This window comes from Meleagris gallopavo, chromosome 4 (genome assembly GCF_000146605.3).
Source record: "Meleagris gallopavo isolate NT-WF06-2002-E0010 breed Aviagen turkey brand Nicholas breeding stock chromosome 4, Turkey_5.1, whole genome shotgun sequence".
In the NCBI taxonomy this organism is placed as follows: Eukaryota; Metazoa; Chordata; class Aves; order Galliformes; family Phasianidae; genus Meleagris; species Meleagris gallopavo.
The window spans coordinates 64,752,371-64,765,427 of record NC_015014.2 but is presented as its reverse complement, the minus strand read 5'-3'; the positions used below and the strand labels follow the sequence as shown (position 1 = coordinate 64,765,427).

The 13,057-nt window shown below is 43.4% G+C and overlaps 1 protein-coding gene across 3 annotated transcripts in view; it reads left to right on the top strand.

Annotated features, from left to right (window-relative positions):
• The first annotated feature begins 14 nt into the window (after positions 1 to 14).
• Positions 15 to 13,057, top strand: part of ALMS1 (ALMS1 centrosome and basal body associated protein) — a 52,860-nt gene continuing 39,817 nt past the window's right edge. For 2 of the 3 annotated variants that reach the window (XM_019615046.2, XM_010710566.3), the window contains exons 1-4: positions 15 to 137; positions 3,914 to 4,048; positions 5,010 to 5,205; positions 12,521 to 12,638. In XM_019615046.2, the coding sequence (XP_019470591.1) occupies positions 81 to 137; positions 3,914 to 4,048; positions 5,010 to 5,205; positions 12,521 to 12,638 (506 nt within the window). In that variant the 5' untranslated portion in view covers positions 15 to 80. The remainder of the gene's footprint in view (positions 138 to 3,913; positions 4,049 to 5,009; positions 5,206 to 12,520; positions 12,639 to 13,057) is intronic. The other variant, XM_010710565.3, reaches the window with a different exon arrangement.

The window sequence follows — 13,057 nt, the reverse complement described above, 5'->3', positions numbered from 1 at the left end:
TCCTTAGCGACGGGGCGGCGGCGCATGCGCAGAGTGGGCGCGCGCGGAGGGCGCTGTGGTAGCGGGGCAGCGCGGCGGCCATGGAGCCTGGAGAGGAGGTGGAGGATGAGGAGGAGGAGCAGGAGCAGCGGGTTCCTGTGAGTATGAGCAGCGCTGAGAGGCTCGGTTAGGCCGGTTTTGAGGGGGTATCCGGCAGGGAAGGTGTGGGTGGGGGAGCTGAGCCCCCACAGGCCGCTCTCCTCCTTCTCTGGGCAGAGAGGGGCTGCAGCTGGCCTGGTCCCTCTCCCTCCATCCCTTCAGTGTATGGTGTGTGTGTGTGACATCTGCCTGCTTGCTTTGTGCCTTCCTGGCTTTGTGCCCCCAGCTCCAGTGCGGATGGAGCAGCCCGTCAGAGCCCCCTGTGACCCTGAAGGGCTCTGTGTGATTTGTAGCACTGGAGATGAGGAGATTGTGGATCCTAGAATCCTAGAATGGCTTGGGTTGAAAAGAACCACCGTGATCATCTGGTTTCAACTCCCTGCTATGTGCAGGGTCACCAACCAGCAGACCAGGCTGCCCAGAGCCACATCCAGCCTGGCCTTGAATGCCTGCAGGGATGGGGCATCCACAGCCTCCTTGGGCAACCTGTTCCAGTGCTATCAGAGCTGCAACCTGTTCCATGTTCTATCATCTTTAAAAACCCCCACTCTGATTGTCACCCCCATTCTTGCCCAGCATCCACAACCTCCTTGATAGGTGGGGAAATGATTTCCAGCTGAAAGAGGAGAGACTTAGACTGGGTCTGAGGAAAAATGATGCTAAACGTGGTGAATCGCTGGCACAGGTTGCCCAATGGGTGCCCCATCTCTGGAGGCACCAAGATCAGGCTGGACAGGGCTCTGAGCACCTACCTGAGCTGTGGTTGCTGCTGTTTATTGCAGAGGAGTTGGACTAAGTGGCCTTCAGGGTCCCTTATAACTCAAAACAATTCTCTGAAATCAAAAAGCTGACTGCAAAGCTTCACCTTGGAGTTCTGAAAGATCTCTGAGGTCTCACAGTTGTTGCTGTCACACTGCTATCTGCAAACATTCCCCAAGAAGAATCATGGATTGCTACAGGATTCAGTCTTACCTGGGCAATCAATAGGAATTAAATGAATGGAAGCAGTTAGTTGAGTAAGTGTGACATGGTAAAGGCAAGTCCAGCTTCAACAAATGTAAGCACAGGGGTTCAGGTGGGGCAGTTTGGAAGCTTTTTGGTGAAAAATGTTCACAGTATGTTATTAAGAAACAGAAGATCTTGTGTGATTGTGCGCCCTTATGTATATTTAAGTAGAAACAAAGCTTATCTGCACACTGATTCACAGACAGAACTTTCCTCGTTAACATCACATATAACTTATAAGAAAGTTACAGACCAGTGAGCTTGCCTCCTGTATCTCATTTTATCTTCTTGGTATTCATCATAGATAAGATCATTTTGCCCCGTTTGGGGTTCTGTGTTTTGTTGTCTCATGGTAGCCATTGCTTCCTTCTCCACATTTGTTTAGCTCTGTGGTTTAGTTGCTGCTCTGACAACCAGAGCTCCGAGCTGGGAATACCAGATGGACCTGAGCCAAGCATGCTGCCAGCACGCTGCCTGCCGTGAGTGGGGGGGATGCAGTGCAGATGCCAGCTGCATCTTCTGCTTGTCCTGGTGTGGCTGCTCTTACACCTTGTGTTTTTGTTGCAAGAGACGTTAGCTATAATTTCAATCAGCAGAGAGAGGCTAGCTCTGTAAGCCCATCTTTGTAAAAGTTGTCACACCTAGGGCTGTAGTTTTATGAGTGCCATATATCAGCAAGCTTCTACTGAAAGGACTAAGCCGTATGTGCTACCATGCCCTGCTTGCTTCTTCTCTGTAGGCAATAAAGCAATGTAGCTTGGTAGTTAACTGTGTTCAGAACTTCCTAAAGAAATATGTAGTCAACTTATATATCCAATTTTTGCTTGCTAAGGAGGAGCAGAGGTTCTATCTTCCTTCTGAAGGGCCAGTTTATGGTTGTTTAAAGACATTATGGAACTTCTGAAAGGTGTTGAGCTATAAGAATGAGATGGAACTCTGTAGCCAACATAGTGCTATTACTTATTGTTTGTACTACTTTATAGTCAATAAAGACAGTTTGTTTTTAATTGTGAGGATTCTTGAAGCCCTGCCTTCCATGCCCTCTAGAGACCCCCAAGTGTGTTGCACAGGAATAATAAGCTGGTTGTGCTGTGTTCGGTTGTATGATGTTTTTCTAGATTGTTTTGGGTGGTCTGTGGGTCAGAATAAAGCAAGGAGGCTTGAGTTTGGATATTCAAGCATTTGATGGTTCAAAACTGAGAAACTTTCATATTTCTTTCTTCATCAGTGATGAATGTCAAACAAGAACTGTTCCTTTCAAAAGGAGAGATGATTTCCATTATGGTGTTCATGTCATGTGAAGTTCCTTTGAAGAGCAGTGCTACTCATGTGCATGAAGCTGCACTACCCAAGAATGAGAAACTACAGCTGTGAAGTGTTACATTCATAGAATCCTAGAATGGCCTGGGTTGAAAAGGACCACAATGATCATATGGTTTCAACCCCCTGCTCTGTGCAGGGTTGCCAACCACCAGTCCAGGCTGCCCAGAGCCACATCCAGCCTGGCCTTGAATGCCTCCAGGGTTGGGGCATCCACAACCTCCTTGGGCAACCTGTTCCAGTGCCTCACCACCCTGAGTGAAAAACTTCCTCCTAATATCTAAAGCATTCTCATAATGCTTTAGCTAAGCTGCATCTCTTGCTGATGAGCCATTTTGTCCAAGATACACATTTTGCTAATGATCTGATGCTGATGATATATAACACTTGGCTGTGAGATTCATCTCGGGGTCAGCTTTGTTTGGAGGCCTGCTTTTCAGCCCTCAGTGCTTCAGAGACTCCACTAAGTGATGGAGATGGACAAGGTTTGCTCACCATAAGTTATTTTAAAGAGGAGAGTGAAGAATAAGATGCACAGTTCTGTTGTTTAAGTCTTCTGTTCATTGTGTGCATCTTGCTGTCATTACTCATCCATTCTTCTGTCCTCCAAAACGCTCAGTTAATTAGTTATGCTCAGCATAGCTAAATAAAATCAGTACCTGTTTCTTTTTGGCACAGTATGGGTCCCCTACCTGATGCTGTTAATTTCCATCTGAATTAATAGAATTGCCCTTTGAAATCAAATTTTCAATATTAAGCCTCAATTAATTATGGAATAGCTGCTGGAATGTTTTGAATTCAGAGCTGCTGTCGTGTGCACTTCAGTGCCACTTCTTTTAATTACTTGACTAGCGTGAAGAAGAAAAACTAGGGAAGTGCAATGCCGTAGTGACTGAAGGTATGGGTGCAGGGTGCAATTATTGTTTTAGCTTTGTCACAGAGCCCAAGCTAATTTCTGTGTGTACAGAGAAACGCTTTGAGACAGTGTTGGACATCTGCTCCCTGTGTTCTGGGGGTGCTTCCTCAGTGCTTCAACACCTTGTGTGGAAGGGAAATGTGAGCACAAATATTCTTGCTGTTCCAAGTGATTTGCTTTGCTGCCCTGCTCAGAAGCTGTAAGTGCAGTTGTGTAGGTCTCCCAGATGACCCATAGCTGTCTGCAGGCAGCATGTGAGATTCTGGCTGTGGTCAGCAGTGCTGGGCTGGCTGCATTCACAAGCTGCCCCCTGGGCTCAATTTTTGGGTTTTAAAGCAGCAAATGAACCTGCCCTTTTTAGTTGAGTGTCTGGACCCTGTGGAATTTCAGTCACTAGTTAAATATGTTGGTGGTAGATGGCTAACTTATGGTACTGGAGATGTCTTGTGTAATTTCTAAGTAATGGGCTATGAAATATATGTATACATACCCAGAAATTATGTTTTGCTTTAGAAATGTGCATTTTCCTTTCAGCCTATTGCAACAACTCCGCCACGCCGCACTTGGAGGGAGGAATCCTTAAGCCAAAGCAGCAGTGAGACCCAGGCCTCAGCTGCCAGTGGGATCTCCCTGGGAGAAGCAATACGTCAGAGAACAGCTGCTCATCAGGTATTTGAGTTGTGCTTCTATGAGTTGTGGCTGAAGTTTACTTATGGGATTTAAAGTAACACAGACTCCTTTATTCTATGCAACTGGAAAGTGCTTTGCTTAGCAATTGCCAGCTGCACGCTGCAAGCCACCTTTACTGTGCACTGTTGGGTACTGTATCACCCAGCATCCTCCTGAAGCATTTGTCTCCATCAGGGTTGTTCTTTCTGAGTGAGAAATTCCACAAAGATGATCAGAGGGGCTGCAGCACCTCCCCTACAAAGACAGGCTGAGGGAGCTGGGCTTGTTCAGCCTGGAGAACAAGCTGCAGGATGATCTCATTGCAGCCTTTCAGTACCTAAAGGGAGCCTACAAACAGGTGGGGAGCCAACTCCGTGAAAGGGTAGATAACAGCAGGGCAAAGGGAAATGGTTTGAAGTTGAGGGAGGGAAGATTTAGGTTGGTTGTCAAGGGGAAGCTCTTTCCAGAGAGAGTGGTGAGGTGCTGGAACAGCTGCCCAGAGAGGCTGTGGATGCCCCGTCCATCCCTGGAGGTGTTGAAGGCCAGGTTGGATGGGGCCCTGGGCAGCCTGGTCTGGCATTAAATGTGGATGTTGGTGGCCCTGCATGTAGCAGGGGGTTGGAGCTTGATGATCCTTGAGGTCCTTTCCAACCCCAGCCATTCTATGATTTTGGTTTGGAGAAATTTTCTGCTTTTGTAGGATTTGGAGAGAGAGCTCAGTTTCTGACAGGAGATGGAAGGCTGGTGAGCAGTAGGTGGTAAGAACTGACAACAGATTTCAGCAGTTCATGAGTGCACTGTACTTCTTTTACATCTAAAAGCTGAGTATTTGCATAGAAAGTATAACTTAGAAGCAACAGTTTTGCTATTCTACAGCTTAAGTTTTATTTCCTTGGAAGTGCATCTTATAAAATTTTCTTCTTGATCCTAGTGCACGCTTTATCTCCCTGCCTGTTCTTAGGAAATTGACTCCTGGTATCAGCTTCCAGCAGAGGTGGATGCCAGTCATTTAACTGCTGCCTCAGAGACGAAGCTTGGCCTGGCTTCTGATAGAAATGACCTGACTGAGTTCCCTACATTGGAGGAAGGAGTATTGTCTGCAGCAGAAACATCGAGAAGGCAGAATCCTGAAGATACAGTGCATGGCTTGCTGCTGGGTATGTTCAACATGGCACTTCCTTTTTTACTTTCATTTTAAATCTGCTAGATGATTAAGATTTTACTCTTCTTTAAAAGCAGTCTTCAGCATGATTTGTCTTCTTATTTTGAGAACTGCTGTTGACAAAATACATTCTATTTAACACTGTTGTCAAATCACATCTTCAAAATGAGATATTTTGTACCCCTTTCTCATGTATTCAAGCTACTCTATGTTTCTTCTCAAGATGTGTTCAGATAAGTGATATTTCAGTGGCTGCAGACTACTATAATAGTACTTGATATTCTATTAGTGATCCTAGTTACTAACACTTGTGTACAATTTATATTATTTTCAGAAACACTTTCTAATTCTAACTGGGAAAGGTAAGCCTTTCTGTGGCTTCCCTTCACATCTAATCACTGTGATGTAGTTAAAGATTGATTTGAAGTTCCAAAATTTAAGGTTTCACTCTCATCCATTCTGGATTATGTTCATTTTCATCGATGTGGAGACAGAATATTCCATTTAATTCTATTTCTCTGATGTATAATCCTCAGGTACTAGCAAATCTTACAAGACTTCTGTTAGTATCACAGCATTATTCTCTGCATCCTAAGACACAAAGAACACCACAACACTACTGATTTATTGTTGTAATTTGTAATTATCCTCAAAATGGTGGAAACGAGACAATTTCTTTTTTTCCCCATTCGTTGCAATTAATCATAGCAAGTGCATCTGTCCCCAGCAAGAAAAACTAATTAATCGTGGAAGTGGAGCCAATTTTGATTGGATCTATTTTTCTTTATTGCCTTTATTTATTAATTTTTAGCTTTTTTTTCTTGTAAATCTTCAGCCTTCATCTCTGGCAGTTTATTTATTAAGTACTTGGGAGAGAAGTGACTGGAGAGCAGGTCAGCAGAAAGTGCCCTGGGGGTGGTGGTGACAGCAGCATTTCTGGCAGCCAAGAGGATAAAACCATGTTTTGGGCTTAAACTGCATTTAAACACAACATAGCATGTGGATGAAGGATAAGGGGGAATGGTTTTAAACTGAGACAGGGGATATTAGGAGGAAGTTTTTCACAGAGAGGATGGTGAAGCATTGGAGCAGGTTGCCCAAGCAGGCTGTGGATGCCCCAACCCTGCAGGCATTCAAGGCCAGGCTGGATGTGGCTCTGGGCAGCCTGGGCTGCTGGTTGGTGACCCTGCACACAGCAGGGGGTTGAAACCAGATGATCATTGTGGTCCTTTTCAACCCAGGCCATGCTAGGATTCTATGATCGCATTTCTGTTTCCTTGTATCCAAGTTACCACATTAAGACTTTGCCCACCAGTCCCTCAGCCATGCTTGTTGTCCATTGGTTGCAATACAGCTGTTGCGTGTAGGCCTAAAGTTGTGCTATTAAATGTTAGTTCTTTTCTTTCCTGATGCCTCACCAAGACTCCTTTTATGCACCTACTTGCATATACTTCTTGAAAACTCATTTCTGAATGATGCTGTTACTAAATCTGAAGTGTTTCTCCTTGTATTGATTTTCCTTAGAGGTTCACTGCAAGATCAAGTGTTACCACACCCATTATGGTATATTTGTGACTCACTTTTCCAGGATGTAACTGAAATTGCTGAATAGAGCTGTCTCTAAGGCTGGTTTCACTGTACCACTGGGCCATTCTTTTCAGGAACAAACAAAATAATTATAGTCAAATAGCATGACTGGTTGTGACATTTTAAAATAAGCCTCTGTTTCTTCCAGTTAACTACAAGTTCAGCTTGCAGTTCACTGTTCCTCTACCTGCTTCTTATGCTGCTCTTTGTTCTGAAGCTACTTAAGGGGATGGGTTTGGAGTTGCCTTGGGGGAATAACCTGCTAAGTATTCATGGCTCCTACAGGCCTTATGGGTTCAGTGGTAAATATCACTGTGCTATAATGCTAATCTATTCCTTTTTCAGAAAGTGTTTCGAATCCCCTTTTGGTGATAGGAAGAAAAATAAGAATGACAGTTGTGTTGAAATAGTTCCTGCTGCATCGTGGAACAGATTGACAAAGCCAAGAAGGTTTTGTTTTTGTTTTGCCTTCCTTTTTTTTTTTAATCTTCCACAAATGGCAATTTGACTCTGGCATTCAGGATTGTCAGCAGGCTGTAAGATAAAATAGCGTGCCCAGCTTTGCTTGTTCAGTGAATTCAACTGTGAGGAAGCTTTTGACCTTCAGAGCGACAGCAGGAAGAATTACTGTTTTGACACAAGATCTTCAAAGAGTGTTGTACTGACGTCACTTGCTGCTTTAAGCATCAAGCACCTGCTTCTCTGCCTGCAAAACCTGGGTTATGGCTGAATGTAATGAGCCTGTCCATCATCGTAAGCATCCAAAATATGATAGCAGTGATCTTTTTTCCTCTAGAAGAAAGAAAGTTACTGAAAGCATTAGACTTTGTGTGCTGTAAGATTGGAAAAGGTTAAAAACAAAAAACGGTGGAAGGTAAAACATTTGACGTAGGTGGAGTTGCACTGCATGAAATGTCACTTTTGTAGCCCTGTTAAATGTCAGCTGTTGTGTTGATGCGGGTGGTTGTGCAGGGGACAGGCTGAAGGAGAAGGTTTCCACCAAGGATGTGACTGCAGTGAATCTCAACTACTCCCTTTTCCTCCTTTTCTCTGTTCCCTTTTTCTTCCCTCTTCTTGCTTGGCCTTGTCAGTCAACTGCTGCTTCAAGTCACTGCTCACCACAGCTCCTGTGATGGGAAAACTCTGGGGAAGGTATGATCTGACAACCTAAGGCACTTCTCTGCTACATGGCAAAGACAGAGCCCTCTTTGGAATCAGGGAAGCAAGACTGAAGTGGAGGCTAGGCTGGGGGTGCAGTTTTGGCTATATTTAGTCAGCTGAAGGCTGCTTCTGAAAACGAAGAGCCTGGATTTGCGTCGTTTGTTCCTGCTGCATCCTTTCTGCTGCATCCTGTAGCTGTGTGAATCAGTGCAATCAGATCAGCTTGCTGTTGGGACTGAAATGTGACCATCTCCATTTCTAACTAACATTACGTTTTGTTTGGCTCGTAGTACTGCTGTCTGTTCAAGGGAGGGAGAAGGAAAAAGAGTGGGGCAGCACATCTTTGGGCTGATGTGGAGTGATTGGGACTTTCTCTTGTTGTAGTGCAGTTCTGCTGGTTCAAGTGGTGTTGGAGAACTTTGGGGCTCCTGTTCAGGAATTCTGAAGGAAGCTGAAGAGGGAAGGAAGAGAGAATTGAAGCAAAACTTGTGCTGTTGAATATAAATGCTGAAGCTATGAATGTTCTATCTAAACTGCCTTGCACATCTCGTAGAGAGCCAACAATGTAGGAACATGTTGATGCATTCAGGAGTATCTTATTTGTCATCCGAGTTTGCATACCTTCAGGTTTTTATGTTGGGCTGCTGTTACACGTTGTCTGAAATGCTCCTAATTACCAAAGTTCTGGTCTTCTGCACTTACATACAAGATGTGATTAGGTTGCCCTCGTTGAATACACTAAACAGGTCTAGCAAGCATCTGTGATGACAAATGTGCTTGCCATTTTGGATGTGGTAATGCACTGAACTCCTATTCTGCTTGGTTAGTCATGACCCCAAGGTAGTTCTTGGTTGTTAGATTTGCAGGAATGCTTTGTTCCCAGAAATGTCCAGCTGGGCCTCAGTTATAGGAAGATTTCTGTCTTTTGCTGTGCTGTGCTGCCAGGTGACCCAGTGTGCCCAGGATCAGTGATGCAAGCTGCTCGTTGCTTGGCAAACATCTGCTTCATCCATGTGCCTGCTTTGTAAGAACACAGGGATTTCTGGAGGCCAGTTCAGTGGTTGCAAACAGGACAGGGTCAAGAATGGCTGCTGAGGGGAGAAGATGCACGATAAAAAAACAATATGAAGACATTTAGCCCTGCGGAGAAGGACCTGGGGGTCTTGATGGATGAAAAACTGAATGTGAGCCAGCAGTGTGCTCTTGCAGCTTGGAAAGCAAATGGTATCCTGGGCTTCATTAGAAGAGGGGTGGCCAGCAGGGACAGGGAGGTGATTGCCCCTCTCTACTCTGTCCTCATGAGGCCGCGTCTGAAGTACTGTGACCAAGTCTGGAGCCCCCAGTACAAGAAGGACAGGGAGCTGTTGGAGAGGGTCCAGAGAAAAGCCACAAAGATGAGCAGAGGGCTGCAGCACCTCCCCTACAAAGACAGGCTGAGGGAGCTGGGCTTCTTCAACCTGGAGAGGAGAAGGCTGTGGGGTGACCTCATTGCAGCCTTCAGTACCTAAAGGGAGCCTACAGACAGGAGGGGATTAGCTCTTGGAAAGGGGAGATAACAGCAGGGCAAGGGGAAATGGTTTGAAGTTGAAGGAGGGCAGATTGAGGTTGGATGTGAGGGGGAAGTTCTTTCCAGAGAGAGTGGTGAGGTGCTGGAACAGCTGCCCAGAGAGGCTGTGGATGCCCCGTCCATCCCTGGAGGTGTTGAAGGGCAGGTTGTTTGGGGCCCTGGGCAGCCTGGGCTGGTATGAAATGTGGATGTTGGTGGCCCTGCATGTAGCAGGGGGGTTGGAGCTTGGTGATCTTTGAGATCCCTTCCAACCCAAGCCACTCTATAATTCTGTGATGCACACCTGTGTAGTGAGAATTTCCTGTATGTCATTGTATGGAGAATGCTGTATCATTTTTCATCAGTTTGAGTGCTAGGTTGAATTTTAGCGCAAATATTGAGCAATACTTACATTTGATCAAGTATATCCTCAAAGCATGGATTTATCAGCCAAATGCTGTGACTCTGTGTATGTACATACACATCTATTTTATCAGAACGTGTAGATGCATTAAAAATTGTTTGGCAGAACCTATTTTTGACAGCAGTTGACATTTTGTTTTCCCAATTATTTTTCAGTTCCCTCCCTCGTAGTCTTTTTGTTTCTTCATTTACAAAGGCAGCACCCCCAGGCTGCATGGTGCAGAAGGCTTTCTCTTTAATTACTGCTGATTCTCAGTTTAGCTTGAAAACACTTTTTCATTCAAAGTGAAAAAGTTAAGCTGAAAATGGAGAAAAGCTTCTTCTATTGTATGAATAAAAGTTGCCAGTTCTGAGAACGTGAAGTCTATCATAATGTGAGATGACAAGTCTAATTCAATAACTGCAATTACTATTTCCTTTGTTCAGTAATATCATTTTAAATGCAAAACAAGATTTGGGAGGAAAGAAGTGCATTTAATACAGCTAAGGGAGTTTGGCTTCCAACTTGCTTAACATTGCTTAAAATAAATGCTACGGTTTGCCTGTTGTTTCAGTACTTTCAAGTATAATAAAAATGAAAAATAATTACTTGAATAAATACGTAGTGAACAGAACAAATGTTTGATTAAATAACATTGTAAACTTTGTCTGTTCCCAGTTAGTGTTTGGGAATGAGAAATCTACTGTGCAGAATGTATTTGATTCTAAGCCAGTATCAACCACTGAAAGCAAGCCTCTGTTTTCTCTAAGCCTGAAATAAATGTTACAAATGATAGTGGATTAAATCAGTCTCCTGTTCCTTGGTTTTTAAATCATGATTCAAACCGTGACTGAAATCACAAGTACAGATCAGTGCTGTAAATGTGGCCACGCTCCTGATAGCAGCCTGACGCTGTTGTAAATGAGACATCCCTGACCTTGCTCCCTTTTGCCCTTGGATCCTGCTTCTCCTACGCTTCTGCTGTCAGTATTTTCTTCTCCTTTTTTTGTTCTTTCTTTCTAATTACTTTTTGTAACATTTCCATGCACGCTGTAATTTTTTCATCCTGTTTTGCACTGATGCTTACCAGTCTACATCAGTCTCTCCTGAACGCTTTCTTTTGTGGAGTTGCTCAGAAGTAGTACTACTTTTTAATAAATATTATCATTCTATTCTTCGAAACTTCTGAAAAAGCAGGCAGCCTATCTTACTTCTCCTATCTATTTGGTATTGCAAATATTTAAGATGAAAGTGTAGTGGAGTGGTGAGTAATGCAGTGCATTTACCTAACGGAGCAATGAGGAGAGTTGAGCTTTGGAAAGGTACTGAATGCTGGAAAAACAGACTCCCTGCTTGAGTTGCTGCAGCATGCTTGTGCCATCTGTACTATAGATGCTAAGGTATAAGTTTGGCTTCCTTTAGGAGACATTAGGCCTGCCATGTGGTGCAGCCAGCTGCTGAGATAGAAGGGAGTCTTTAAACCTGTGTAGCATCTATTATTATTCTATCTGCTGATGGGATGGGAAGTAGGGCATTGCTGGGTGATGCAGAATTATTTCTACTCTGTTAGTTGTGCTCTTGCTATGTAATATTCTAAAGTAATTAAAGACGTTAATTGGAAGTATTAAATTACAAGTGAATCAGAAAGGTCATCTTGTGGTTGGATAACACTCATCAGATGATGTAATACACTGTGTGGAAAGCCTCAGGGTAAAGCTGACGTAATGTTAAAGTTGATTCTTTGTGTGTGTAATGGCTCTTATCTGATGTGATTATGCTTCTGTCAGAGATGCAGAGTATACTTTGTTTGTGATGCTTGAAAACTAAAGAACCTAATTTAAATCAGTGAGAACTCTGATTCTGAAATTCAGACTTGATGACAAGTTGCTTTCTAGTTTAAAAGCACGTGTTAAAAGCAGTATTGTAAGTAGCTGTGTAGTCATTTCCATCTATCAGATGCAAGCTTGTAGTTGGTTTTCTGTTTGTGGTAGAAAGCATTTCCTTTTGTTTTTGTAAGCATGGAATTAGAAAGGTTAGATGTGCCAAGTAGCTCAAAGAAACACACAATAGAAACTCAAACTTCCTCCTACAGTAGTAAACAGTGGTACTAATATATGGTGGTGACAAAATTTTGCTATTACTTGCATCTTTAAACTCTAAGGGAAACTATACAGCCTTTGCTGTAATCCAAACTTACGGTGACTGGAGAAAACATCAGTGTTTTATTGATGGAATGAATGGTGATCTGGGTGGAAGCCCTACAGATGTCTTCCAAGTCTACAGACTGCATGGAAATCACTAGGGGAGGTGCTGACTGATGACTGGAAAAGGACAGAGGTGGGCACAAAGATGAATTTAAGAATAGAGGGTAAGTTAGGGATGTCAATGTCAAGCAGTGCTTTGAGGTTGGTGAGAAGAAACCTGAGTTGCGTAGGTAAGACAACTGAATTTAATACGTAAGGAAATAATGCTTCAGCAGAGTGATTGGTGGGGTTATGTCAGTTTGTGCAGTTAGCATACGTCTGGGTTTGAAAGCTGTGTTAGTTGGCATGTCAGTTTAAGGACGGATTGCCTTACAAACTTTTATTATTGTGGTGTTACTATTTTTAACAGATATTCAGGACAGTCAGTTATCTCCCTGTCTTCCGTTGCTGATGTATTCAACACCAGGCCAAAGGATTTTGGATGAGACACTTTTCCAGCAATCAGAAAAGGATTTCATTCATTTAAGGTAGGATCAGGTTACCTGGTGCCATGGCAGAATACAACTTTTTTTCCTGGGTGGCCATAACTTGTCCTTCCTTTCATAATTACCATTTTACAGTCACAGAAATGGACAAAGTGGTTTCTTTTTTATTTTCCTCTTAGTAGAGAGAAGGCTTTGTTAGAGTTCTTTGCTTTATTTTGCCTACAGAAGAGTTTGAACAAGAGGAAACCTGAACAGACCTCGTGAACTCTTCATTCTAATGTACCTGAAAAAAATGAGCAAATGAAGAACTCTGCCCTCCCTGACATCTCTTTAGATTCTGAAATAAAATGTATTGAATTCTGGGGACAAAAAATCTGATCCAACTTGAATTTCAAATAGTAATTAGTGCGTTTAAGGGTATGAATGTATTTTATACCCTCTGCCTGGAAGTATTTAAGGCC